Source organism: Melanotaenia boesemani, chromosome 2 (genome assembly GCF_017639745.1).
Source record: "Melanotaenia boesemani isolate fMelBoe1 chromosome 2, fMelBoe1.pri, whole genome shotgun sequence".
Classification (NCBI taxonomy): domain Eukaryota; kingdom Metazoa; phylum Chordata; class Actinopteri; order Atheriniformes; family Melanotaeniidae; genus Melanotaenia; species Melanotaenia boesemani.
In genome coordinates, this window is record NC_055683.1 from 4,011,909 (window position 1) to 4,038,410 (window position 26,502).

The window sequence follows — 26,502 nt, forward strand, 5'->3', positions numbered from 1 at the left end:
CAAACTCTTCATTTCAGGCACCAAAAGATTGATTAAATTCAGGTTTCGTTTAATGTAATTTATTAGTTTTTAAGCAAAAGTTGCATAAGAATTCAATTAATTAATGATGAATATAACTACAATATTACCCCTGGGTCAGGGGGGCAAGAGAAAGGAAAGCTAAATTACACTGGCGTTGATCCTGATCAATACCAGTGTTTGTATCAGTATTATCAATATTTGGATCGATAAGCCCACCACTGCTGATCAGGGTTAGAATTAAATTAAACTGGGAAACTAAACAACTTTTCCTTCAAGAAACAGCAACAACAACAACAACAACAACAACAACAATAATAATAATAATAATAATAATAATAATAATAATAATAATAATAATAATGTGAAGGGTCTGCTCTACATCCGGCTTCCACCCTCTGATGGAATATTTTGAAGGGTGTACCGGAACTGGTGCCGCGCGCAGCGCACCGACCACCCGTCGTTCTGAGGGTCTCGTGGCTGCAGTCGGAGCAGTGCAGCAGCGGGTTGGAATAGCGGTTCGCACCCGGTCATGTCAAACAACAGCGCCGCCAACAGCAGCCTGGTCATGGCCCAGAAGGCGGTGAAGCAGCTCCGTCTGGAGGCCAGTGTCCGCCGGATCAAGGTAAGAAGTTCTGCTTCCGAACTTTTCCCACCACAGGCGCGTGACTGGAGAGCATCCCGGTGCGGGTCCCTGTTGACATCCTGCAGGTTTCAAACAAACAAACAAACTCATTTCTATCTCGGATTCTGCTGGAATTTATTTTGCTTGTCACAAACAAACTGGAGAAAAGGGAAGAGATCAGGAGGTGCGCGCGCAATGAGAGGCAACTACTTTATTTTAAAAAGAAGGATCATTGATTGAGTTGGAGGATAGAAGGAGAATGAGTAAAAAACTTTGAAGAAGCGCGTGATGAACGAGTTTAATGTGAGATGTTGGCTGATCTGAGGCTGGGCCATGAACGCTCTCCAGCGCTTCTCTGGAGGATGATTTCCTGCGGACTGAAGCTGCACAGTGGCAGCTTTGTTGATTGTGCTGCTGTGTGACTGCTGGGATTGTTGGGTGGCTACTTAATTTAGAACTGAAGTCACACCAGTCCCTGTGGGGGGAGCTCCCGGAGAAATCACAAGTTTAGCCAGTCTGCAGTCCAAAGAGAGAGGACTTTGGCTTTTGAAGACCTCCTCAGGAACCTGCAGCGTCTTTCTGAAATTGTTCCACAGTTTTAGATCCAGTTTGTCTCAGATTGATGAACCTCTGTCCATCTTTCCATCTGAGAGACTCTGCCTCTCTGAAATGCTCCTTTTATACCCAGTCACGTTACTGACCTGTTGCCAGGTAACCTGATTAGTTGTCCAATGCTCCTCCAGGTGTTTCTGGTTTGTACCAGTTACTTTTCCAGCCTTTTGTTGCTCCTGTTCCAACTTTTTCCAGACGTGTAGCTGCATCAGATTCACTATCAGCTCATATTTTCATCACATGGTGAAAAGTCTCAGTTTCATCCTCTGACGTGTTGGTGATCTTCTACTGGGAATAAAAGATGGACGATGAGATTCTTCTTTTATTTACTTTTTACACAGAGACCTGATTTTTTTTTTTTAATTTGGGGTAATATTTTTTATGTAATATTTTATTGTATGATGTGTGTGTTAAAATGATACGTGAGTTTAAATTAAAATGTAAGTTTACTGGATTGTTTTAATCAGAAATGACTCTGCTTTGCAATGACTGGCTGATTTTAGAAGATCGTTTCACCTGAACACTGCTCGTCTAAAACTGTAGAACAGCTGATGTTTCAGAAGCTGGAGGACCTGAACTGGTCCTCCTGGACTGGAGCTGGAGGACCTGAACTATTCCATTTTACTGCATAAAATCAACAAAGAAATGTTACAGTTTATATATATATATATATATATATCGCCGGTTCAAGCCTTGGCTAGAGGGAGGTTTGAACCTGGGGGCGGTGGTCTTTCTGTGTGGAGTTTGCATGTTCTCCCCATGTATGCTTGGGCTCCCTCCCGGTTCTCCGGCTTCCTCCCACCATCCAAAGACATGCATGTTAGGTTAATTGGTCACTCTAAATTCTCCCTAGGAGTGAGTGTGAATGGTTGTTTGTCCATATCTGTGTTGGCCCTGCAATGGACTAGTGACCTGTCCAGTGTGTACCAGGGTTCTCTCCAGGTTCTCCAGCTTCCTCCCACAGTACAAAAGATTAATAGGTTACACTAAATTCTCCCCAGCACTGAGTAAGTGGTTTGTCTCTGTGTGAGGGTCCTTGGTCATCTGATGTGCTTGATAAATAAACTTGCCTTGCCGGGGATGGACTGGTGACCTGTCTCCACCCCCAGAATAAGCAGGTATAGGTCTAGCCAACCAACCTGCACAAATCCCCCAAAACAGCTTCCCTGTGTGCTCTCAACGAGTCAGAGAAGGTGTTCCTTTTAAACACGAGGTCCAGCAGAACAAAACAGTTGTTATCTTCTGGACTGAGCAGAGTTCATGTAAAAGTACAGATCTTCACAATTCTCCATCCTTGTTTACCCCTCAGGTTTCTCAGGCTGCTGCAGAACTGAAGACCTTCTGTTTGCAAAACGCTCACAAGGACCCTCTCCTGACTGGCGTGCCTTCCAGTGATAACCCCTTCAGGCCTCCTAAGTCATGTGTCCTCCTCTGAGGTGTCAACTCACTGTTCTCCATATTTTCTACTTGCTGTGACTGTTTTCTTCTGCACCAGGAAACATTTCTTTCCTGTGTTTGCAGGTCAGAGGATCGCTGAGCAGACGCCTGTGGATTCTCACAATGTGCGCCACTGCTGGAGGCGATGAAGAGGAGCAGGAACACCCAGCACTCCTGCACCTGATGATGATGATGATGTTATTAAAATAGAAACGAATGATATCTTAATTATATCTCATTTATTTGTATTTCTGGTTGCTGCTCAGCATGGATCAAAATAAATATGATTTCATGTGTTTTTATGTCCACATCTTTTATAACATGTGATGACCCAACATGGGAGCAGAATTCTGTTTCCTTCTTTGGTCTGAGTCGGTCTTCTTTAACAGAACAACGTTTCTCTGGTGTAATGCTTATTTCTCATTAAAGCATTCTTCATGCCACTGATGATGTGTCTGCATCCATGTTGTGAGTCATGTTTGTTTAGTTTTACCAGCACCGATTACTTAGCTTGACAATGCAAACTTTAAATCACAGTTATGTCCTCCTTTCAGGCAAATTATATAATTATTGGATTATTTATTAAATAAATGGTAATGGCAATCAATTATTGATAATTAACAGATAACTAATTATTTAATAATGCATATTTTTTTACTCTTAACATTGTCTGATGCAACTGTAACTTAATTGTAATTAGGCGTGTGTGTGTGCGTGTGTGTAATGCTGAATTGTGATAATCTTGTAGCAGCACTGGTTCGTGTTTACGCCGTTCTGAGCTGCGGCCGGTAGGCGGCGCTGTTGGGCCGGTTTATCGGCTTCATGCCCGGCCTGCCTCCAGCAGAGAGCAGTGCGTGCTTGGATGTGAGCGCCGCCGACCTGTCTCTACTTCCAGATCGAAAATGGCGGTCTCTGTGTTCCCCGGCGTGCGGCTCCTCTCCATCGGAGACGCGAATGGAGACATACAGCGGCACTCGGAGCAGCAGCCTCTGCGGCTGGAAGTGAAAACCTCCCAAGATGCCGCCCTCATCAGTCTCTCCAATGGTGAGTAGACCCTCCGCAGCCGCTGGTCGGATGGTCGGCCTGTGTCAACTGTCGCTGCTAATGCTATGCAGGGCTAATGCTCATCCAGCTAATCCGACCAGCGGTAACGTTAGCCAACATTAAGCTATCGCATCTCGAGAGACCGTGCCGCCTCCCCCTAGTTGTCACGAGGGAGCACCTAAAACTCCAAATCGTCCTCTGGGTTTAGATTGTAGCTACCTTTGGGCTCTTGGTACTAGAGAAGTTGACCACCTTGGACACACCGATAAATACCGTAGAGTAGTGTGATCCGCAGGCACGTTAGCTAACTAATGTACACTTAACTGCTAGTTAAACAATGCCACGAGCCTGGCTTCACAGTGATGCGCTAACATGCGGTAGTTAGTTGCACACTTTTGTTTTGTATAGCGCCATAAACATGCCGGGTGGTTTGGTAAATCATCCTGTTAGGTACTGCCCCACAGAGAGCCGGGGGAGCGGGGCATTTCAGTGTTTGTAGCTTAAATGAGTAGCCGGAGTATTGTTTTGGATCCCCGGAGCGGAGGGGTCAGTTATCACTCTTCTTAGCCGCAGATGTGCGCTGCGGTCCGGCCGGAGGACGCAGCCATCCCGGTCGCTTCACACACAAACTGCTCCAGTTAAAAACACTTTTAGGATTTCTTTCTTTATTTCTGTGTACTACGGGGGTGAACGCTGATTGTGGTGTCGTAGTGAAAGCGGGCCCTCATTACTTATGCATTCATCTTTGTTCTCATTGGAACAATAGCCGGATCCTGCGCGCGCGGTAGCCGCATCACGAACGCACGCTGAACGTGGTGTCCCGCTGAAGGATGCGCTAAATCTAAAGGTTGATACCATATTGATTAAATGTATTTACAGTGTTTCAGAGGAAATAAGCAGTTCCTCATGTTCCTTCTGACAGAGCATTCCTGGATCCATGATTGATCCAGATCTGTGTGGATCTATGCTGCTGGATCCTGATGGGACTGATGGGTTGTTGAACTCTTACTGGTTACCACGTGTAGACTGGTGTGTTGTTTCTAGAAGAGGAATCAGCTGAATGTTGACTGAACTGCAAACTCAAGTTAACTCAAATCAAGTTAAAGGTCTGTTTACACAACACATGGACTGATGGACCGTAGAGGGACTGTCATAAAATAAACAAAATTCAGTTGCTTTATTTACTATTTACCAGTGGATCTACGTTCTTACCCTCACCTATCATCACCAGCTGTGGGTAGAGACCGAAAGAACCCTCCTCAGGGTTTCTGGACTCTCCCTTAAACTACATTCACACTGCAGGTCTCTGAAACCTGAATATTTTTTGCAAGGTTGTTTACGTTATCATTTTAATACGACCGCCGTCTAAATTCAGTGCGAACTGTACACGACCCTGAAGTGACCCGCATGCACTGAGGAAGACATGAGATTACACACACTCTTTGTTTGTGGAGGTAAATACATGCGACCTGTGTTATTTCTATAAAGTTATGTCTGTAATAAACTCTGCTTTCTTCTTCTGGTCGGCCTTTATGATGATATATCTATTCATACATTCATTTTCCATCATTTTACCTCCCAATCTGACAGCTGGAAACATCATGTTTGATGCTGACTGGTTTATATGGGATTAAAAGCTCCAGCTGCTACAGACTGGTTTATATGGGATTAAAAGCTCCAGCTGCTACAGACTGGTTTATACTGGGATTAAAAGCTCCAGCTGCTACAGACTGGTTTATACTGGGATTAAAAGCTTCAGCTGCTACAGACTGGTTTATACTGGGATTAAAAGCTTCACCTGCTACAGACTGGTTTATACTGGGATTAAAAGCTCCAGCTGCTACAGACTGGTTTATACTGGGATTAAAAGCTTCACCTGCTACAGACTGGTTTATACTGGGATTAAAAGCTCCAGCTGCTACAGACTGGTTTATACTGGGATTAAAAGCTCCAGCTGCTACAGACTGGTTTATACTGGGATTAAAAGCTCCAGCTGCTACAGACTGGTTTATACTGGGATTAAAAGCTCCAGCTGCAACAGACTGGTTTATACTGGGATTAAAAGCTCCAGCTGCTACAGACTGGTTTATACTGGGATTAAAAGCTCCAGCTGCTACAGACTGGTTTATACTGGGATTAAAAGCTCCAGCTGCTACAGACTGGTTTATACTGGGATTAAAAGCTCCAGCTGCTACAGACTGGTTTATACTGGGATTAAAAGCTCCAGCTGCTACATCTAATTTTATGTTTAAAAAAAAAAAAGCGGACCAGAGTTAGCTGAATATGTCTTTGAATTTTAGGGGTTAAATTTGAGGAAGAAACTTGATGCTGAAACATTTTTACGTACTTAGACTATGAAGACGTTTAAATGGACATGACCCTGCCCTGCCCACTGTTCCACACTTCCCTCACTTTTAGTTCCTGAATTCTTAGGACACGTTCACACCTTCCTTTTTATTCTAATCCTGGTCTGTTTGCTGGCACCGCATGTAGGACGATAGGTAGCTCTGGACGGGAGAAATGTCTCGGGGTCAGAACTCGTAAAAGTTCTGACAGAAACCTGATCAACCCGCTAGGATCTGATGCAGATCCAGATACACAAGTTGTTCTGCATTAACCAATAGATGAACCAGTTTTCTTCTTCATTGGTTTTCTAGTCTCCTTCAGTAACTCTTGATTCAGCACCACCTCTGGCAGGAAGGGCAACACGTTATTTAAAAGGTCCAATTGGTTTGAGAACTGCAGCATGAACGCAAACTGTGTCCAGAAGAGCGTTGCACCCCCCCACCTAGACACAGTGCCCAATCGGACCGAGTCTAGCGGACTGCCCGGGTGTAAATGCACCTTTAAGCCTGTTACATACTCCGCAAGACGCAAGAACTTTGTTCTTCTTCTAGAGACCTGGTTTTATTGCTGCTATGCTCTCTACTGACCGTCTGTTTGTGGGTTGCGTTGCCAGGACTCCTTGAAAAAGAGATCTCAGATCTCAGAGGAACCTTCCTGGTTAAAGATTGGCTAAATAAATCCAAATAAAATGTCCAGCTGAAAGTAGCAGACAGACAGGGGTGTGGTTTAAAATGCCAAAATGCTGGAAGAGAATAAAAAGCCAAGGATCAGAGGTTGAAGAGGAAGACTGGTCTGAGTCTGAATGACACCCAGCCTTCTTTCACATTTCACTGCAGTGCTTCCTGCTGGTGCAGATAGTTGGCAGCTCGGCTAATTACCATGTTTATTACACGCTACAGATACCGCAGAGATGTATCATAACAGAAACCTGACAACACACCCACCAGGTCTGAAGCAGGTTGAACAGGTGGAGAGAAATGCAGATACCGTGGACAGACGCAGTTTTTAGTTTGTCCTGTTCTGGGCTCATTGTTCCACCATTTTATTATTCAGACCACTGACATCAGCACACACTCCTGTTAGTAAAATATTCAGGCAGAATATCTCAGTGATCTGACATAAGTGACAGTCAGGTTGTTTTTTTGTCTCCTCTGATAAGATTAGACATGTTTGAGCAGGGTGAGCCTTAATGAATCCTTCCTCAATCATCTGGGTTTACATGGAGAGGGATTATCCCCACCGTCGTCATCCAGGCCGTGTTCAGGAGTTGTTCACAGTGAAACCCTGAGGGGTTTGGCTGGCTTTCCTCCCAGAAGATGAGTGTCTCACATGCTAGATGCTGACTTGAATGTGTCCTGGATCAGCTGCAGAACCAGGATGTTTTCCTGCTCGGTGTTTTACCAGGAAGTGTTGCAGAAGGAAGAAGGTTTACTGGTGTAACAACACGGAACATTGCAAAAAATATACAGTTATATACAGTATATAACCCTTTGAAAATCTGCTGTAGCAGGAAAAATAATTAAAAGCATAAATTGACATGTGGGTGTTATCTGGTCAAAGATTCATGGAGCTGCAGTAAAACAGAGCAAAGTTCCAGAGTTTTAGTTTAGGTTAAGAGATTTTCAGTCAGGTCCTGATGAGACAACTCTGTCCCACAATCTTTAAACTCGCCTCTAACTCTTCTTCTGTGGTGGAGTGTTTTGTTTGTTTTGCAGGGATATTATTTTCTCCAGTAGATAAAAAGTGTAGGAAAACTCTGCAAACAGGAGGATCTCTGCAGAAACATGGAAATACTTGTTAGAAATTTCAACTAGGAGGGTAAATCTATGTCCAGCTTCCATCAGCTCACTTCTATGGTTGATTCTGATTTTAGTCATGTGATCCAGTAGAGTCACACTGATGTCACCGTGGTTACATCCATCTCACCAATCAACGGAAACCTGGCTTCGTCTAATCAAATTCATGTAACCGTACAAAAAATAGTCATTTTGGACCAGAAACTGCTCTAAAAGGACTCTGGGAAATGGAGTTTTTCAGTAAATGTGGTTCTGTCCAGGGGGGTGGATAGAAGTTCTGGAGACCAAACAGGTTGGGTAATATTATTGGTCCGTGTTCATGCTGTGAGTTGAACAGGTGTGTTTACCTGCTCTTTTAATTGTTGGTTGTCCTAACTGTGGTTTGGAGGTCATATGAACGGTTTTAACGAGCTTTTATCTGAGATTCGGGGCTTTCTGATGATGCCACACACATCTATATTTACCTACCAGACCTGATGTTGCACCCCATGAAAGCAGATGTTAACCTCGCTCGTTTCTACCAGCGAGTCGTCTGTAATAACAGAGTATTTTGCAGCTAAATCAGTGTTTTTCAAGGGGAACGTAGGAGGACTAGGTGAAACTGGGATAGTGATGTTGCTGATCCGTAGTTGGGCTGCAGCAGAACAAACCTGGACATCTTGGACTCTTAACGGTCTAACCCTCCCTGTTGTGAAAGGAGTTGTGTGTTTTAGTTTTAATGTGAAACTAGTTGTAAAATTTTATACTCGAAGGTTTTCCCATTACGTGTTGATATGAGCGGGTGCATGTCTTTAACTCTGACCCCTCATGTCCATCGTGTGTGTGTGCACCGTGGGCTGGCTGCACAACCTCCTTGGCGTGTCACTCCACACCGGGAGCGTGTCAGGTGTGGAGCACCCACGAGTGCAGTCCGCCTAGCTGGATCCACGAAATCACAAGATTCTCCACTTCCAGGATAAACGTCTCACCGTCCATGATGGGGAAAAAAACACAGAAACACCCTGACCGGTTAATGACGTAATGTTTACATGGTTCAGCAGCGCAAATCTGCATGGAGGCTTTTATTTTGAAAAATACCAGCAGTTTTTATTCTGCTCCTGTGTCTGATTTCCTGTCTGGCCCTATCTGAACTGCTGAGTTTGACATGTTCTGGGTGTGTGCTCCTTCAAAAATAAACTTGGCGCGTATGTTTAGCGGACAGCTTCCTAGGATGCTTCTGTCACACCCTGCGGTGCCCGGTGGGAGTCAAACCATCGACTAAAACAGCTGCGAATACCAGCAGAGGCTGCAGCACAGCCATAACACGCCGCACACACACCTGGTCCAAGAAGAATCCAGAGTTTTCAGTTAATTTATGTCTTTAATAAATGGTAAATGGACTTGTACTTATACAGCACTTTTCCAGTCAGCTTGACCACTCAAAGCGCTTTACACACTACCTGTCACATTCATCCATTCACACACACTCATGACCAAATGGGCACATCGGGAGGCAATGCGGGTCTTGCCCAAGGACACTTGGACATGTAGTGAGGGAAGCCTTAAATCGATCCACCGACCTTCCAGTTGGTAGATGATTGCTCTTTCTCCTGAGCTACAGCCGCTATATTAATAATAGCTGCTCACCAGCTTCCATCCAGAGGGGAAGTTTGGCCAGAAAACACAGTCACAGAGACTTCTTCCAGCACCGAAGGACTCCGCCAGACTCCAGCTGCCATGTTGTCTCAGACTAACACACCAACTTATTCTAATTTAATCTTTTTATTATTATTTAGTTTTTTTTTTTATAAAGAAATGTTCGCCTAAAGTTTTTGTGTTTCTTCTCTTTCTGTACAGGAGAGGACACGAGTGTGTTCAAGTGTTCGGTTTCCCGGGAGACGGAGTGCAGCCGTGTGGGGAAGCAGTCGTTCATCATCACCTTAGGCTGCAACAGTGTCCTCCTGCAGTTCTCCTCACCTGCAGGTACACACCTGCCAACACTACCACACCCAGTACATACGCAGCATGTTGACGGGCCCCTGCTCTGGGTACGAGCGCCTGTCCTGTTCTTACCAGTTGCAGAGGGACGCCAAGACCTTATTGACTAGGGGTCCCAATACAGCTTTTTTTTACTTCTGGCATGATACAGATATTGCAACTTTAATACCGATATCAGTCTGATACCATATCAGCACAGCTCATACAGACTTTCACTGATTCTGTAAAGTGGAAGAGGCTTGATCAAGTGATGCTACTCAGAGAAACCTAGTCAGCAACAGTAGGTGTGAGAAAACTCCCCCTTTTATTACTAATCATTGATTACATAAATTTGAACCTTTAAATATAAGAATATACAACAAATAAATACATAATAAATGAGAAAACCCTGAAAAATAACATCTAGGCCTTACAGCAAGAAGCTCGCTGGTTCGAGTCTCGGCTGGGTGGAGGCTGGAACAGAAGTTCGCATGTTCTCCCCGTGTATGTGTGGCTTCTCTACAGATACACCGGCTTCTTCCCACCGTCCAAAGACATGCATGTGAGGTTAACTGGTCACTCTAAATCCTCTCTAGGAAGTGGGCGTGAGTGGTTGTTTGTCTCTGTGTCGGCCCTGCAGTGGACTGGCCACCTGTCCAGGTGGACCTGCCACTCGCCTGCTAAGTCCTGGGATAGGCTCCAGCCTACCTGCAGCCCTGAATTGGACTAGGCAGTATAGAAAATGGTCATGGTCAGAAATGGTTAGTGTACCCAGTACAGTTTATAAAACGTACTCCTCTCTTAAATCGTAGATTGATGGCATTCTTGGAGCACAACCATCTTTTAGAAGATGAGCAGCAAGCTTTCCGTAAGGCACGGACCGGTATAGATCACATGTTTTGTATCATGTATGTACTGTAATTAGAAGTAGAAGAAAGGAAAGTAGACCAACTTTTGAATGTTTTGTTGATTTTTTTTAAAAGGCTTCTTCAGGAGGTCAGACTTGAACATCTCTACAGCCACAGAGTGAAAGTGGATGTGGAGAAGTTCAAGGACCTCACCCTGAAATAACGCTAAATGGTTTAAAGAAAAACTGCGTACACATTGTCTGTTTAACAACGTGTATGAAAGTATATATATATATATGTGTGTGTGTGTGTGTGTGTGTGTGTAGATATGCAGATTTTTTTTATCATATTTTTAAATATAAATAATAAATGGGTGAAAACGCCAAGAAGGCTCTTTAATGCTTGTGAAACCACTGTATTCCCCTCCCAGAAATAATCCTGGATTAGAGCAGTTGGATTATTTTTGGACTGTTGTCTGTCTTTCTGCACCCTCATCCCAGCAGCACAGCGGTAGGTGCACTAACAGCAGACAGTCGGGACAGGAAGTGAAACTCAGGGAAGCTGTGCAGACTGGAAGTAAAAATGCTGAACTTGGCTACAGAGAAGTGAATGAAATGCAGTGGAATGTTGTTTTAAAGAACTGATCCATGTTTCTTTGTTCTAATACAGACTTTCAGTCCTTTTATAACCTTCTGAAGAACTGTCGTGGGCACGTTGGCGAGCCCTCGGTCTTCAGCGACAGAACAGAGGAGTCCTCTGCTGTACAGTATTTCCAGGTGAGAGGAACTCATCCAACACAGAGACCATGATGGTGCATTCAGGTAGTGGCTGAAGTGTGGTAATGCTTCCACCCTAATCACGTACAAGGATAGGTATGTCTGGTCGTCTTACCTTCTTAAAACTGAAGAACCAAATGTCTCACCTGGAGGCTGATGCCAAGCAATAAGACTCGGCTGTGTCTGGCTCCGTTTAGGATCGGTACCAGCATGTCCTCGGCATGCTCTGCTGCACCACAGGTCCAGGGGCTGATACTGGTCAGGTCACACTCCCAGCTGGCTCCAGAACCTAGACAGCACCTGCTGATGGCCTCCAACACACAGTCACAGCCTCCAGAGATTTAACATCCCGGGTCTTCTGGCCCACACCAGTTACTAGCTGTCCCAGAATCAAGACAAGATTCTCGTCAGACCCTGGCCTGCAGTGATTGGCTGATTTCTTTTTTAAAATGATGGGGAGATACCTGTCCACGTTAAACCAGTTATAAGTTGTTATGATGGCTGCAGTTGTCATAACTGGATTCATGACATGCTGGAATATCCTCAGCTCTAAAATCCTCCAGAGTCTTTCCCAGTGTGAGGACAGTCCAGGTGTCCGGTTCGGGAGTCCTACCCGAGTCTGAGATCACGCTCAGGATCAGAGGTATTCCCTTTCCTCGACCCTGGAAACATGGAGGTCCAGCACATGCTTCCTCAGACCAGAACACATCAACATGTTTAGAACCAGACTGCTGCATATCAGAGCCCAGACGGTGCGTTTAGGTGCTCGTACACAACATGTTTGATTCAGGAATCAGCTGGTCGGGAGCTTTTTATCATGAATCAGCTGTTCTGTCCAGTTTGATGCTCTTCATCCTCACAGAGACGTGTGATAAAGCAGGAAGCACGTTAAACTAATGAGGAGTCTGGAGGCTGAGAGATGAGGAGATAGACTATCAGGATGGAAACCAGAGGCCAGAGGCTGGTTCAGACCAGTCAGGTCTGACAGACACCTTGGTTTACTATTACATGACGGCTGCGCGAGCATGAGCCCGGTAGCCCCCTGGTGGCAGATCTGCCACATCCTTCATGTTGTCTGCTGGGAGTTCTGGGAGATTCTGGACTGGTTCTGAGCACTGCTGCTGGCGATGAGGAAGGATTTCATCATCAGGTTTCAACCTGATTAAACGTGCTAGTCGTGGTGTGAACATGGTGCTAGCATCTCCTTTCTGCAGACAGATAGAAATGTCCCTTCAGGTCACCCCGCCAACGTTTAGCTTCTCCAGCTCCAAAAAGGAAGAACGGTTTCATGTTTCTCTTCTTCTATGCCAACAGTTTTATGGCTACCTCTCCCAGCAACAGAACATGATGCAGGACTACGTTCGGACAGGGACCTACCAACGGGCCATCCTCCAGAACCACACCGACTTCAAGGACAAGGTAACTTCCTCTGGCCAGAATAATTCTAAAGGTGCGGCTCTCCCACATGCAACAGTCAGTGCAAAGATCAGCGATTAGCAAGGAAACATGAACCGTTAAAGGTAGGGCTGGGTTTAAAACATCGATTTAATGAATCCAATATTGATTCATAAACTACGAGATCAAAATCTTTATATGTCTTCTTTTCCGGTAACATGATCCTACGCTTGCGTGACTTACAGAGGCTCGGCGAGATCATAGTATATACCCACACAACTGGTGTTGCCTCCGTCCAAAATCAGATGTCAAACTCAGATGTTTTCATTCACCTGTGAACGTTTTAGCAGCCTATTACCGCTCACATTAGCAGCTAACGCTAAAACTGTAGGTGTCGCACGTTCAACAACAGTAAGTGATGTCACCATGTATGTACTTAAAATAAATCTGGCAAGCTCATTTAAAGCTACGTTTCCTGTAGAGCAAGTTTCCACTTCGTCCTTTTATCCAACAAGAAACAGTCTGATGCTGTTTATCTGGTTTCCATGACGACGTGTCATAGCTGCTCTCTGTGTCCATGGCCGTCAGCACACGCACAGACACGTGCGCGCACACACAGGTTTCCGTCAGAGGACAGAGTGTGTGTCGAGAGAATGTGTCGGAAAACACATCAACCAGCTGGAAATCAGACAGAAAGATGAGAGTTTTCTAGATTGTCTCATTCAGGTGGAGATGAAAGCATCTCGCTCCAGGGAGGAGTAGACGGAGGATTTCTCCTGCTCCGGTGCTACGCCGATAGCATCACGGTCGTCATGGCAACGCGCACAGCTGATCAAGCTGAATCTCCGTCACTGAAGGAATTTCTGAGTCTTACTTCGGCTTTAAATGGATCCAGGATTCTTTGTAGGTTTTATTACCATTCACACGTTATTATTCACATTAACACCACTGAATGAAACGCTTTCATCAGGACTTTTAAAAAGTTTTTCTGTCTTTAATCTTCGAGAAAAACAGGTGTTGTTACACAATTAGCTGTAAATGAATCGATATTGAATCAAAATAGGCTGTTGTGAATCGAATCAGTTAAGGAAATTGGTGACGATTCCCAGCCTTGGTTAGAGGTCACTGATCACGCCGGTGTGATCACGCTGTTGCTTTTCAAGGTGTTGTACCAGTAAGACCAGGTGACCTACAGCGCTGCTGTTAACGGCACTAGAAAGAACAGATTTTAAACTCTCGTGCAGTTTTTGTTAGTTGTCGATAGACCACATAAAACTGAAAATATGACGGTTTGAATTAGATAACACAAACATATTTCCTGCATCTGAGTGTGGGAGTGGGATGACAATTGTTGACGTTTATTTTCACCGTTTCATCACAGGAAACAGGTTGTTTCAGCTGATCACTCGTCCAATTTTCTTCAGTCCGATTTGATGATTTCTCTTTGAGCCCAATATGTTAATAAAGTAGGTAAAAGTACGAGAACAGTCACCGGATCATAGAGGTGAAGTCATGCTGAATAAAGAGATACCAAACTTGTTAACAGTGATTTATGTGGTTGTAGCCGGTATGCTCCGACCCCTGGGGGTTGAGAATCACAAGCTCAATAGTTCATAGAATCCTTAAATGTCAATAATAAAACTCCAAATAAAATCTCATAAGAAAGTCAAATAAATACATAAATCCTTTAAAAATAAGTCGATTCAGTCTGAAACCCGAGTCCGGAGAATAACAGTGATTCGCTGTAAAGAGACTCAACTGCTGGTGAGGATGAGGAGGATGCAGTGATGGTGGAGATGAGTCATTCCCCACATCAAACTCATCATCTTTTAATTCTGAGTGTGGCTTCGTGTGAGCCGTCATCAATATGGAGATGTCTGACTGAGCTTCCTCTTCTCTCTCCAGGTGATTCTGGATGTGGGTTGTGGTTCGGGGATCCTGTCTTTCTTTGCTGCCCAGGCTGGAGCCAGGAAGGTCTACGCTGTGGAGGCCAGCACCATGGCACAGCACGCCGAGGTGTGATTTCCACCACCGTTGGGTTACATGTGAGCGTTCCTGCTATCCTGCACGCCGTAGCTGGTGCTTCAGATGTGGTGTCCTCCGTTCAGGTGCTGGTGAACAGTAACCGTCTGGGAGAGCGCGTGGTGGTCATCCCAGGGAAGGTGGAGGAGGTGACGCTGCCGGAGCAGGTTGACATCATCATCTCAGAGCCCATGGGCTACATGCTGTTCAACGAGCGCATGTTGGAAAGCTACCTGCACGCCAAGAAGTTCCTCAAACCCAACGGTGAGGAGCTTCAGATAAACCTGAAATCCTCAGTTCTTTGTGACATTCAGTCATTAGCCTCGTTTCCACGGACGGGACGGTTATATGGTCTGTAAACTGTAACCTTGTTGCATTTCCACAGCCAACAGTGACCTTACCTGAGAGGCGGAGCATCAGTTGGGTAGCAATCGATGCCTGAGCCACTTAACAGCATGACGCCATCCTTAAAGTTTAACCACAACACGACTCAGAAACAAAGGAGGAGGTTGGAGGTCATCCACCAGTGTGTGTTCTTTCTTCTTGGCGGTGCTTCATGACGCCATTTTAAAAGGAGACTAAATCAACAAAAAAAATCTGTTGCTCTGAACGAGAAGCCGTTCCTGCTCTGTTTTTATGCACAGGAAGTGACTTTTTTTCTCAACCAATCAGCGGATTGCAGCTTGTCAAGCTCCACCCTTCTGGGCGTGTCGGTTGATTGGTCCGCCCCCTGGATGGGTCCCAACAAAGTAGGACGGGTCGATCTTTAAATACCGTTCCCAGTTTTCGCATGTGGAAACAAAAGAAAATGCGTCCTGTCCCGCACCTGTTGGCGGAAACAAGGCTTTTCACATGTTGAAGCCTTCATTCAGACACACCGGTAGAACGACATGGAAGCAGCAGGTTCGGCTTCAGGTTGATGTGAAGCTGCGGACGGAGGCTGAGATGACCTGACTAAACTGGAGCAGACCTAACCCTTAAACCTCCATCTGGTCTCCCTGAGGTCTCTCCCTTCCACCACCAGGAGCGGTAGTGTGTAGCTCTGTGGGGTAAATGTGATGGATAGCTACCCTTCAGCTCATCTATGGAAGTTTTCCAGACATTTTTATCCCGTCCAGGAGGTTTACAATCCAGCCACTAAATGTAGTTTTATTCAGAGACCCTATCTGGTAAATCCACCATGATCCATGATAACAGCATTATTTATCACATTTCATCATAAAAACATCACCATCACTACTATGTTGCTAAGAGACCTCTATTTAGACCTGGACATGATGATGAAGCCACTTCCTGTCAGACTTTCCACCAATCAGAGAGCTTAGATTGACGGTAACGTCCAATCAGGAGCAGCCAAGAAAAATAATGGAATAAAGCCAAGAAGACGTTTCTGATGCACGGTGGCACCACAAAGCAGCTGAGCTGGAGTTGGTTTAGTGAGGATAGCAGGTAAATAGTCGCAGGAATAACTGGAAATGAGGAAAAAGTGGAAACATGGAAATAGTTTCTGTTGTTCTGGCCGGCCTTTATTCTGCTATTTCTATTGATAAGTTCATTTTACATCATTTTACCTCATAATCTGACAGCTGCTACAGACTGGTTTATACTGGGATTAAAGGGTCCAGCTGCTACAGACTGGTTTATACTGGGATTAAAAGCTTCAGCTGCTACAGACTGGTTTATACTGGGATTAAAGGCTCCAGCTGCTACAGACTGGTTTATACTGGGATTAAAAGCTCCAGCTGCTACAGACTGGTTTATACTGGGATTAAAAGCTTCAGCTGCTACAGACTGGTTTATACTGGGATTAAAGGCTCCAGCTGCTACAGACTGGTTTATACTGGGATTAAAAGCTCCAGCTGCTACAGACTGGTTTATACTGGGATTAAAAGCTTCAGCTGCTACAGACTGGTTTATACTTGGATTAAAAGCTTCAGCTGCTACAGACTGGTTTATACTGGGATTAAAAGCTTCAGCTGCTACAGACTGGTTTATACTGGGATTAAAAGCTCCAGCTGCTACAGACTGGTTTATACTGGGATTAAAAGCTTCAGCTGCTACAGACTGGTTTATACTGGGATTAAAAGCTTCAGCTGCCACAGACTGGTTTTTAAATAAAGACTATATGTGAGCGTTTAGGGCGTGCTGGACAGTTGGAAACAACTTCATAGCGACGTGTTACGGCCACTAAACGGTGTCTGAAACATGGACGTATGAGGACTGCGATGTATGACGTTTAAAACGAGCATAAATGGGCCTTTAAGGGTCAAAGAGCATTGAGGGGATGTTTAATGTGAATTGTTGATGATAAATAAATGATGATGATGATGATGATGATAAACCGGTGTGTTTCCTCCTGTGTTGTCAGCTGGTTTCCTCTGACCGTTGCTCTGATCTTTGTGGCTGTTTCAGGTAAAATGTTCCCCACCATTGGAGACGTCCACTTGGCTCCCTTCACAGACGAGCAGCTCTACATGGAGCAGTTCACCAAGGCCAACTTCTGGTAAGCAGGAGAAGGGAGCCGTTAACCTACTGTAACATAAAGTTAGTTCAAACTTGAGCTTTACAGCAATTCTAACGGCATCCACTCGGTTTTCTTCCTCCTCTGTCAGCTTCACGTTGCTAGAGATGATGAGAGTTTCTTCATGTGTGAACCAGGACTGATTGTGATCGTACCTGATGTCTCGGTGTGGATTTCAGATATAGACTGGTGTGATCTGACTTTGTTCTGCTGTATTAGTTCATGTAGAGAAACAGAGATGACTTTCTGCTCCACACAAAGAAGGTTCTTCAAGCTGGTGCAGAAACGGTCCACATTTTAAAGAACGCCATCGTCAAATTCCTCACAGACCCTTTCGGAGTCCCTTTTCTTTTCTGAGTCCCGATAAAGTGTCTGACATAGAGATGCACGATATAATCGGCACAGTATCGATATCGGCCGATATCAGCGTCAAAATGGAGTATCGGGTATCGGCTATTCCACCAATACCTGCATTTGCCAACATGATGAGTATGCAAAATAATACAGTTTTTACATTTCACGACAGAGGGAACTAGATGATCTAGTTTGGGGGGGATATCGTATCGGTCAAAAAACTTCCTCCAGAAACCCAACATCGTGCATCTGTAGTCTGAAAGGATTTCTGCTGAAGGCTTTGTGGTGTAGTTGACCTTCAGGACATAAATGTGACCATAATCAACAGATAAACTCTGGGTTCAGACTCATTCCTGAGTCTGACGGAACATTTCTCATGTTCTAGATTAACGAGTCCGACTTCAAACTGCAGACGGAGGCTGTTCTGTTAGAACCCGTTCTGTTTGAACCCGTTCTGCCTGCCTGGTTCTGGTTGGCTGACTGCAGGTGAATGCAGGTGTCTTCCTCATATCTGGCTCTGCTGGCAGGTATTAGGGGGTCTGTTGGGGCCGGAGTCTGCAGGTTTATAGGTGGAGACATGGGTTTAGACTGAACCTCTCTACAACCTGAGATCAAAGTTTTATCTAGTGGAGGATTTCTTTAAATAAGGGTTAGAGTGATGGAGACCTGGAAGGAATCCATGCTGATGGCGTGTCGTTTCTGACCACCTGTCCTCAGGTACCAGCCCTCCTTCCACGGCGTGGACCTGTCTGCTCTGAGGGGGGCGGCGGTGGACGAGTACTTCCGCCAGCCCATCGTGGTACGTACGTGTGTCGCATGCAGTCTGAGCTGATGTCAGGGTGGATGGAGGTGGTGTGAAGCTGCTGCTGTTTTTCCTGCAGGACACGTTTGATATCCGGATCCTGATGGCCAAGTCCGTCAAATACACCGTCAACTTCCTAGAGGCCAAAGAGGAGGATCTCTACAGGTGTGTTAACATCTCTGTGTTCACATCAGTGTGTGAATGTGTGTTGATTAATAATCGTCTTCTGGTTCCAGGCTAGAGATTCCCTTCAAGTTCCACATGATGAGCTCAGGTCTGGTACACGGCCTGGCGTTCTGGTTTGATGTGGCGTTCATGGGATCAGTGTAAGTCAGCCTCGGGTAGATGAAGCTGACCTGTCAGGTGAATCCTTCTCCTCACGTCTCCATGTCCTCCTGCAGGATGACGGTATGGCTGTCCACGGCCCCCACAGAACCGCTGACCCACTGGTACCAGGTCCGCTGTCTGCTGCAGTCCCCCCTCTTCACCAAGGCCGGGGACACGCTGTCCGGGACCGCTCTGCTGGTGGCTAACAAAAGGTACCACAACCTCTGTTTGGGTCTCAGTATTGGTGACAGCTGATGGATCCAATCAGCAAATAAATCATTTGGGATTAATCATCCGGAATGAATGAGGGATGTTAATAAATCCTGAAAATGTAATGAATCATCTTCACATGCTGATGGTAAAAAAGAAATAAAAACCTCTGGCTGGAGATTCTCTGAGGGGTGTTTCCCATCCCTGTGTTTGGTATCCTTTTATATCGGCTAATCATCATTTTTTCACTTTATTAGCAACTTTTTTTTTTTTTAACATTTTTATCCCAAAAAACATACAAATGTACTCTTTACCATCAGTAAATCAGACTGTATTTATGCCACACTTTTTACACAATTTTGTAGCCTAAAGTTCTTTATAGAAATAACCCCCCAAAAAAGATGTGGGACAAAAACTCTGGAAGCTAGCAGCCAGAATCAGAAATCATGTCTTACTTTACTCATTCCTAAAATAAAATAATTAAAATACTTAAAAAAAAAACAAGTAAAGATGGAAATAAATATCTGTTTAAAACAATCTTTAGATTAAATAGAGCTGCAGCAGAGCTTTGTTTTCCCACAATCCCAGAGGCTGCAAACGTAACATCCACAGACACATCGCTGTCTTTTCAAACCAGTGTGGTTCCATATCAGACCTTCCCAGTTTATTCATCATGTAGACAAGATCCGAAGATTCAGCCAGCTTTTTCTGTTTTGTAAAAACAACTCTGTCATCTCAGTTTTACACTGGGTTGGAAAACCATCATAATTCTGGTTTTAATGGTTTAGCAAATAGAAAATGGGAGAGTTTTTGATCTGAGGGTCAATAATCTGTTATTTCTGTTAATTCCTCAGACAGAGCTATGACATCAGTATTGTTGCCCAGGTGGACCAGACAGGATCAAAGTCCAGCAACCTCCTGGACTTGAAGAACCCCTTTTTCAGGTGAGCTCCTCTCTGGACCCCATGAAGACATCCAAGTCTGTATAAGGCTGCTAGTTCAGGGTGTGGTCTTCTTATTTCCAACACCGTGTCAATGTGTCTGCAGGTACACAGGCACCAACCCCAACCCCCCTCCTGGTTCACACTACACCTCCCCATCAGAAAACATGTGGAACACGGGGGCGGTCTACGGCATGAGTCAGGGGATGGGCGTTTCAGGTGAACACACACACACACCTCCAGGTGTTTGCAGGGATGTGTTGGGTTTAAACCAACAACCGGTTCCCAGAGAGAACCTCTAACCCAGGGGTGTCAAACTCCAGTCCTCAAGGGCTCCTATCCTGCAGGTTTTAGTTATTTCCTTGCTCCAGCACACCTGAATAAAATCAAATGAATTCAAATGGATCTTGTCAATATCTTCACAATAACCCATTAATTTCAGTCAGGTGTGTTAGATCAGGGAAACAATGAAAACCTGCAGGATACCGGCCCTCGAGGACCCGATTTTGACACCCCTGCTCTAACCGGTTCCCAAACCGGACCTCTAACCGGTTCCCAAACCGAACCTCTAACCGGTTCCCAAACCGAACCTCTAACTGGTTTCCAAACCGATCCTCTAACCGATTCCCAAGCCGAGCCCCTGATCGGTTCTCAGAGAGAACCTCTAACCGGTTCCCAGAGAGAACCTCTAACCGGTTCCTAGAGAGACCGTCTAACCAGTTCCCGGACAGAACCTCTAACCGGTTCTCAGAGAGACCGTCTAACCAGTTCCCGGACAGAACCTCTAACCGGTTCCTAGAGAGACCGTCTAACCAGTTCCCAGACAGAACCTCTAACCGGTTCCCAAGCCGAGCCCCTGATTGGTTCTCAGAGAGAACCTCTAACTGGTTCCCAGAGAGAACCTCTAACCGGTTCCTAGAGAGACCGTCTAACCAGTTCCCAGACAGAACCTCTAACCAGTTCCCAAGCTGAACCTCTGATCGGTTCTCAGAGAGAACCTCTAACCAGTTCTCAAACTGAACCTCTGACCAGTTCCCAGGGAGAACCTCTAACTGGTTCCCAAACTGAAACTCTGACCGGTTCTCAGAGAGAACCTCTAACCAGTTCATCGGTGGGCGTGGTTAATGTGGAATAGCGTGAAGTAGAAAGTTGTCACCTCCACATTTCTGCTGATGCGAGGCTGAATGGATCACTACCAGCTGACTGAGGTGGTGAGAGGAGGAAAATGAATACAACACGTAGTAAATAAAGACCGGAACACTACTACGTGCACCATCCCGCCCTGCCACGGACCAAGTTTCTCATTAAGTTTGAAGTCACCCGGTCACTAATGCATTGTAGATAAAGCCCCACCCACCCAGTAATCCCCTCCCTATTGCGGTCAAAGCTTCATGTGAATTATGAATTTACTGGACCAAAACTGACTTTTTTCTTGTTCTTGTGGCTTCGAGAATAAGAACAAAATTCTCGCTACTCATGGGGTATAACAAGCTTAACTGGTTCCTGGAGTGAACTTTTCATCTGGTGGTGCGGACCCCTGGTCCTCGAGGGCTGCAGTCCTGCAGGTTTTAGTTTTTTCCTGCAACACGCCTGATTCATAATCCGAAGCATCTGACATCTGTTGTAGTTCTGCACAGTGACTTAATAATTTGAGTCCAATGTGCTGGAGCAGGAAACGTCTAAAACCTGCTGGAAGAGGTCTAAGGTTCCCTACCACTGATCTAACTGGTTATCTGCATAGACACGCTTCAGTCACTGGAAACACAGGTTGGCCCCGTCCACTCCGCCCTGTTACCTACAGTATGACTGTAAACCAGCAGAGTCCAAGTCATCCTAGCCCAGGTTCCACATTCAGAACAATCTGGTCTCCAGTGGGTCGGACCAGTAAAATGACAGCATATTAACCCAGAAATAATGTTTTACTACAAAGATGAACAAAGACATTATCAAGATGTTTACTAGTGATCCTTTTAGAAAATATTGTAAACCAGTGGTTCCCAACCTGGGGTCTGGGACCCCCCAAAGAGCACAGGGGGTCTCTGTGCTTAGAGCCATTGTTATTAATGTCCACAAATTGTCCCTATTTTAATTAATAAAAGTAAGGCTGTATGTTGTTCTTTTAACTTTGACTTGATCAAAGGACAGGACTCAACCAGAACACATTATATATGGCGAGAATCTTACTTTTGAAAGCATAAAACCAGCATGGTTTCAGCACAGGGTGGAGCAGGGGTCCACGGCATTTTAGTATATGCATGAAGGTGGTCCCAGAGGAACAAAGGTTGGGAACCCCTGTTAAAAACAACCTGTGTGTCAGTAAGTGAGTTTAAATTCTATTTTATTTGATTCATTTATTGAAAAAAACAAAAGAGAAGCAGAAACAAACACATATAAATGTGACTTTATACAGTTAAACAACAACAACATCAAAGTTACCTACATGTGGATTTAGGTAGACACAGCATGCTCGGGCAGTTTGGTTACTGGGGCAGTTCTTCCACATAATCTCTTTATTTCCTAGTTTTAAACATTTCTTTTAACATGTTTTCATTATTTCACAAACTCCCTCCTTGTACTGTGACTGGTATTCTGTGTGGGTTCTAGCAGCCGCTCTTTAAACATGTCGGCTCCTCTGAGTTCAGCTTTTGCCTCATCTGGAACTGTTTCTGAATATTGAGGCAGTGCTCGGTGCTCTGTACATCATTTGGGCTGCTTTAAAATGAACATCTTTAAATTCAGTGTTGTTGAGAAACAGTTTATCAGATGGTTTTATGTAACATCACACACCTTTACACATCAGCGATATTGATGATATTATTGATTATTTCCTCGTCTTCCTGGAGCAGCCATGTTGTTTGTATGGGAGGGCTGATTGTGTTGTGTCCTCTGCAGGAATGCCAGCAGCTTATGACCTCAGCACAGTCATCGGCAGCAGTCCGCCAGTGTCTCACAACAACCTCATCCCCTTAGGTAAGGCAGGTTTATCTGCAGCACAATCCAATCACGGGGTGATTCAAAGTGCTTTACAGAAAACAAGAAGCAAAATTTAACATTAAAACAAAAGACAAAGGAAAAAGACAGAACATTGTATGAAACCAACCTAACAGAACCAGATGCAGATCTGGACTCTAAATAAAAACTAGTTCCATGCAGCAGAGAACAGGTGGGTCTTTAACCTGGATCTAAATAAACAGAGTGTTTCAGCTGATCTGAGGCTTTCTGGGAGTTTGTTCCAGACATGTGGAGCATAGAAGCTGAATGCAGCTTCTCCATGTCTGGTTCTGACTCTGGAACTGATAAGAAACTGGATCCAGATGACCTGCGGGTTCTGGTAGGTTCATACTGGGTCAAGAGGTCTCTGATGTATTTTGGTCCTAAACCATTCAGAGCTTTATAGACCAGCAGCAGAAATTTGCCTCAGACCATTTTAAATGAGCTTTGATCCAGAGAAGACGGCACTGGTTCTGGATCCTGTTCACATCTGGCTTCTTCTCTGCATGATGGAGCTTTAACCTGAGTCCATGCAGTGGTTTCCAGTAGAGAATCATGTCTGCTTTTAATGCAGAAGATCACCAGCATCCAGCCTTGTCCCATGCACACAGAGATTCCTCCTGATTCTCTGATGATATTCTACACTGTAGATGGAGGATCGTCAAAGCCTGAGGAACATTTTTCTGAAATTGTTCCACAGTTTTAGATCCAGTTTGTCTCAGATTGGTGAACCTCTGTCCATCTTTCCATCTGAGAGACTCTGCCTCTCTGAAATGCTCCTTTTATACCCAGTCATGTTACTGACCTGTTGCCAGGTAACCTGATTAATCATCAAATGCTCCTCCAGGTGTTTCTGGTTTGTACCAGTTACTTTTCCAGCCTTTTGTTGCTCCTGTTCCAACTTTTTCCAGACGTGTTGCTGCATCAGATTCACTATCAGCTCATATTTTCATCACATGGTGAAAAGTCTCAGTTTCATCATCTGATGTGTTGGTTATCTTCTACTGGGAATATTTTATACAAAGAGAGCTGACATCTTTATAAAAACAGCATCTGCCTGAAGCGTCTCACTGGTGTGTGTTTCTGACTCCGTCTCCTCTGATTGGTCACAGTGAACACGGGCATTGTAAACCACACCCACTCCAGGATGGGCTCCATCATGAGCACAGGAATCGTTCAGGGTGAGTCTTCACAGCTGACAGTTTACTCTGTATTGATCTGCAGACTTTGTGCTGAATTTTGTGCTTTCCCCACCTCCAGGAGCCACCACTGGTCAGTCGGGCCCCAGCAGCAGCGGTACCTACTACCCCGTCACCAACCAGTTCACTATGGGCGGCGCTGCCATCTCCATGGCCTCCCCTATGGTCATCCCTGGCAACACCATGCATTACGGCAGTTAGGATGAAGACCTTGAAGACCTTTGCCCCTGCATGACAAAAACTCCCACCCCCCTCCCTAAACCCTGATGGACCCAACAACCGCAACCAAATCCAGTATACCAAAACCAGTGCAGATGTGGCACTTCCTTCCGTTGTTGGTCAGCTTCCTCTCCTTTGGTCCATCACCAGATAAACGGTCAGACGCTCTCGTATCCGTCCAGACTCTTGTCTTTCTAAAGTGGAGGCCCCCCACCCATCTTGTTTTTGGATCCATCAGAACTGTCTGACCCCACCCCCAGCAGCAGTTTGGTTTCCTTTCTTCCTCATTCTGTTTCCGTTTTAGTCCCTCCACTCCGTCTCGTCCTGAGAATCAGCTCATCGCTACAAACCAGCATCATTCTGTTACCACGGTGCTCCACATCTCAGAACAACACCTGGGCTTCTCGTTTCCATGGTAACACACCGTTATTGTCATTGTGATCATCTCTGACTTGCTGTGTCCACGGTGGATCCAGGCCTCTCCAAGGACTGATTGATCACGTTCCGAGGGCATCGGTCTCTCCAGGTTGACAGAAACAGTATCATCATCGTAACCTTCCATCCTGAGCGATGAGTTACGCTGAAATCATCGGGGTCGATGAAGGTCAGCAGGTACCACGTCCGCTGGGTCGGCCAGAGCTTCATGACGGTACCTGGATGTTTCCTCCTTCCACCCACGACTGTCTCACTTCAACTTAAATAAAATGTAATGAGATGCAGTTCCTGACCTTCACCAGCAGATGGCAGCATCTGCGCATCCTCACCAGAACTTTACCATCCTTCCTCCAGTTTTAACAGTTAAAGGATGAAATTTACCCACCAGAACCAGAACTTTCTCATCTTCACGTTTCTCTGGCTTCGCTCCGATGATGATGATGTTGATGATGTTGATGATGATGGTAGATGATTCAGCTCTTCGTGAACTTCTCTCCCACCTCAGTAATGGGTGAGCTGGGAGGATGATAAAGCTGGTCCCAGGACAGTCTGAGGAGGAAGGACCCAGGAGGTGGTCGGGCGGGCTGGACCGGACCACTTTGTTGCATAGAGAATCTGATGTGGAGGCGTGGAGACGCCCTCACGTTAAAATGACTGCCAACATATCATCACCCCCATCACAGCCTTTTCTAAGCAAAGGAAGGAGAGACTGACAGTGATGCGTGACTCCCACCGTCTCATGTATCGCAGTTTGATTTAATGAGTTTTAAGAAAGCTGAGGAAAATGTCTCTAAGTAGGAATTATTTTTGTTGACATTTTGTTTTTTGTTTTGTTTTTGTCTTTCATAAAAAAGCAAGGATTAGAAAAAAGTGAGCAAATTAAATGTGGTGGAGATGTTCCAGCACCATCCTGGAGTGGGATGTGGTCGTCGACTTTTTCCTCCTCTCTGTGACGTGGTCTGTGAACTTTGGCATGAATCTGTGTAGTGAGATGGATCAGGAACCGTGTGTGTGTGTGGTGACAAATAAGATCTTTCGCACTGTCTGACATCGACTCCTCTCCACAGGCAGTCATAGAAAATCCTGGAACTCTTGATGTGTGGATGGTGGAAGCAGTTGGGATTTAGACCCTTCATGACTAATTCTGCATTATTTCTGCTCCTGGAAGCAGAACTTTTGATGTTTTTATTAGCCCTGTTGCTATAGTGACCGGCTGTTTCCAACATGGCCTAACTCAGTAGAGCCCAACTCATCCTGGTCCAGGTTCCACATCCAGAACAATCTGGTCTCCTGAGGCCTCATTTATCAAGCTGGTGTAAGTAAAAAAAAAAACAAAAAAAAACAGCGCAGACGCCACCTGTAGTTTGCCACGCACAGGTTTATAAATGAGGCCCCTGATGATCAGACTAGTGAAATAACATTAAAATAATCTATAAATATATGCATGTATGTATTTATGTGTGTATATATATATATATATATATATATATATATATATATATATATATATATATATGCAGGAAGTCCTGCAGGTGCAGAGGGACCCCGGACACCATCACAGATATTAACCAGGTGGACAAGGAGCTGCTGTAGATAAAGACTGTCTGAAGGAAACTGGGACAGCACTA

The 26,502-nt window shown here is 45.0% G+C and overlaps 2 protein-coding genes across 2 annotated transcripts; both read left to right on the top strand.

Annotated features, from left to right (window-relative positions):
• The first annotated feature begins 447 nt into the window (after positions 1-447).
• Positions 448-3,139, top strand: si:dkey-204f11.64 (uncharacterized protein LOC100537752 homolog). The gene is made up of 3 exons (XM_041970343.1): positions 448-643; positions 2,565-2,691; positions 2,777-3,139. Exons 1-2 carry the CDS (start codon positions 551-553, stop codon positions 2,688-2,690), a joined length of 219 nt encoding a protein of 72 aa, XP_041826277.1. The 5' UTR covers positions 448-550; the 3' UTR covers position 2,691; positions 2,777-3,139.
• A 370-nt stretch (positions 3,140-3,509) lies between these two features.
• Positions 3,510-25,789, top strand: carm1 (coactivator-associated arginine methyltransferase 1). Its single transcript, XM_041971238.1, has 16 exons — positions 3,510-3,736; positions 9,715-9,840; positions 11,352-11,458; positions 12,773-12,877; positions 14,759-14,869; positions 14,962-15,139; positions 17,288-17,378; positions 18,468-18,549; positions 18,632-18,717; positions 18,789-18,878; positions 18,954-19,091; positions 19,944-20,033; positions 20,137-20,249; positions 22,923-23,000; positions 24,134-24,202; positions 24,282-25,789. Exons 1-16 carry the CDS (start codon positions 3,595-3,597, stop codon positions 24,419-24,421), a joined length of 1,746 nt encoding a protein of 581 aa, XP_041827172.1. The 5' UTR covers positions 3,510-3,594; the 3' UTR covers positions 24,422-25,789.
• Positions 25,790-26,502: the final 713 nt, after the last annotated feature.

What these genes read in the sequence shown, in the direction of transcription:
- carm1 (XM_041971238.1), top strand. Translation starts at nt 3,595, where the DNA reads ATGGCGGTCTCTGTGTTCCCCGGCGTGCGGCTCCTCTCCATCGGAGAC. An exon ending in AAAGAGGAGGATCTCTACAG is followed by an intron (nt 18,718 to 18,788) that starts GTGTGTTAACAT and finishes TTCTGGTTCCAG; the next exon opens with GCTAGAGATTCCCTTCAAGT. An exon ending in TCAGGGGATGGGCGTTTCAG is followed by an intron (nt 20,250 to 22,922) that starts GTGAACACACAC and finishes TGTCCTCTGCAG; the next exon opens with GAATGCCAGCAGCTTATGAC.
- si:dkey-204f11.64 (XM_041970343.1), top strand. Translation starts at nt 551, where the DNA reads ATGTCAAACAACAGCGCCGCCAACAGCAGCCTGGTCATGGCCCAGAAG. An exon ending in CCAGTGTCCGCCGGATCAAG is followed by an intron (nt 644 to 2,564) that starts GTAAGAAGTTCT and finishes TTTACCCCTCAG; the next exon opens with GTTTCTCAGGCTGCTGCAGA.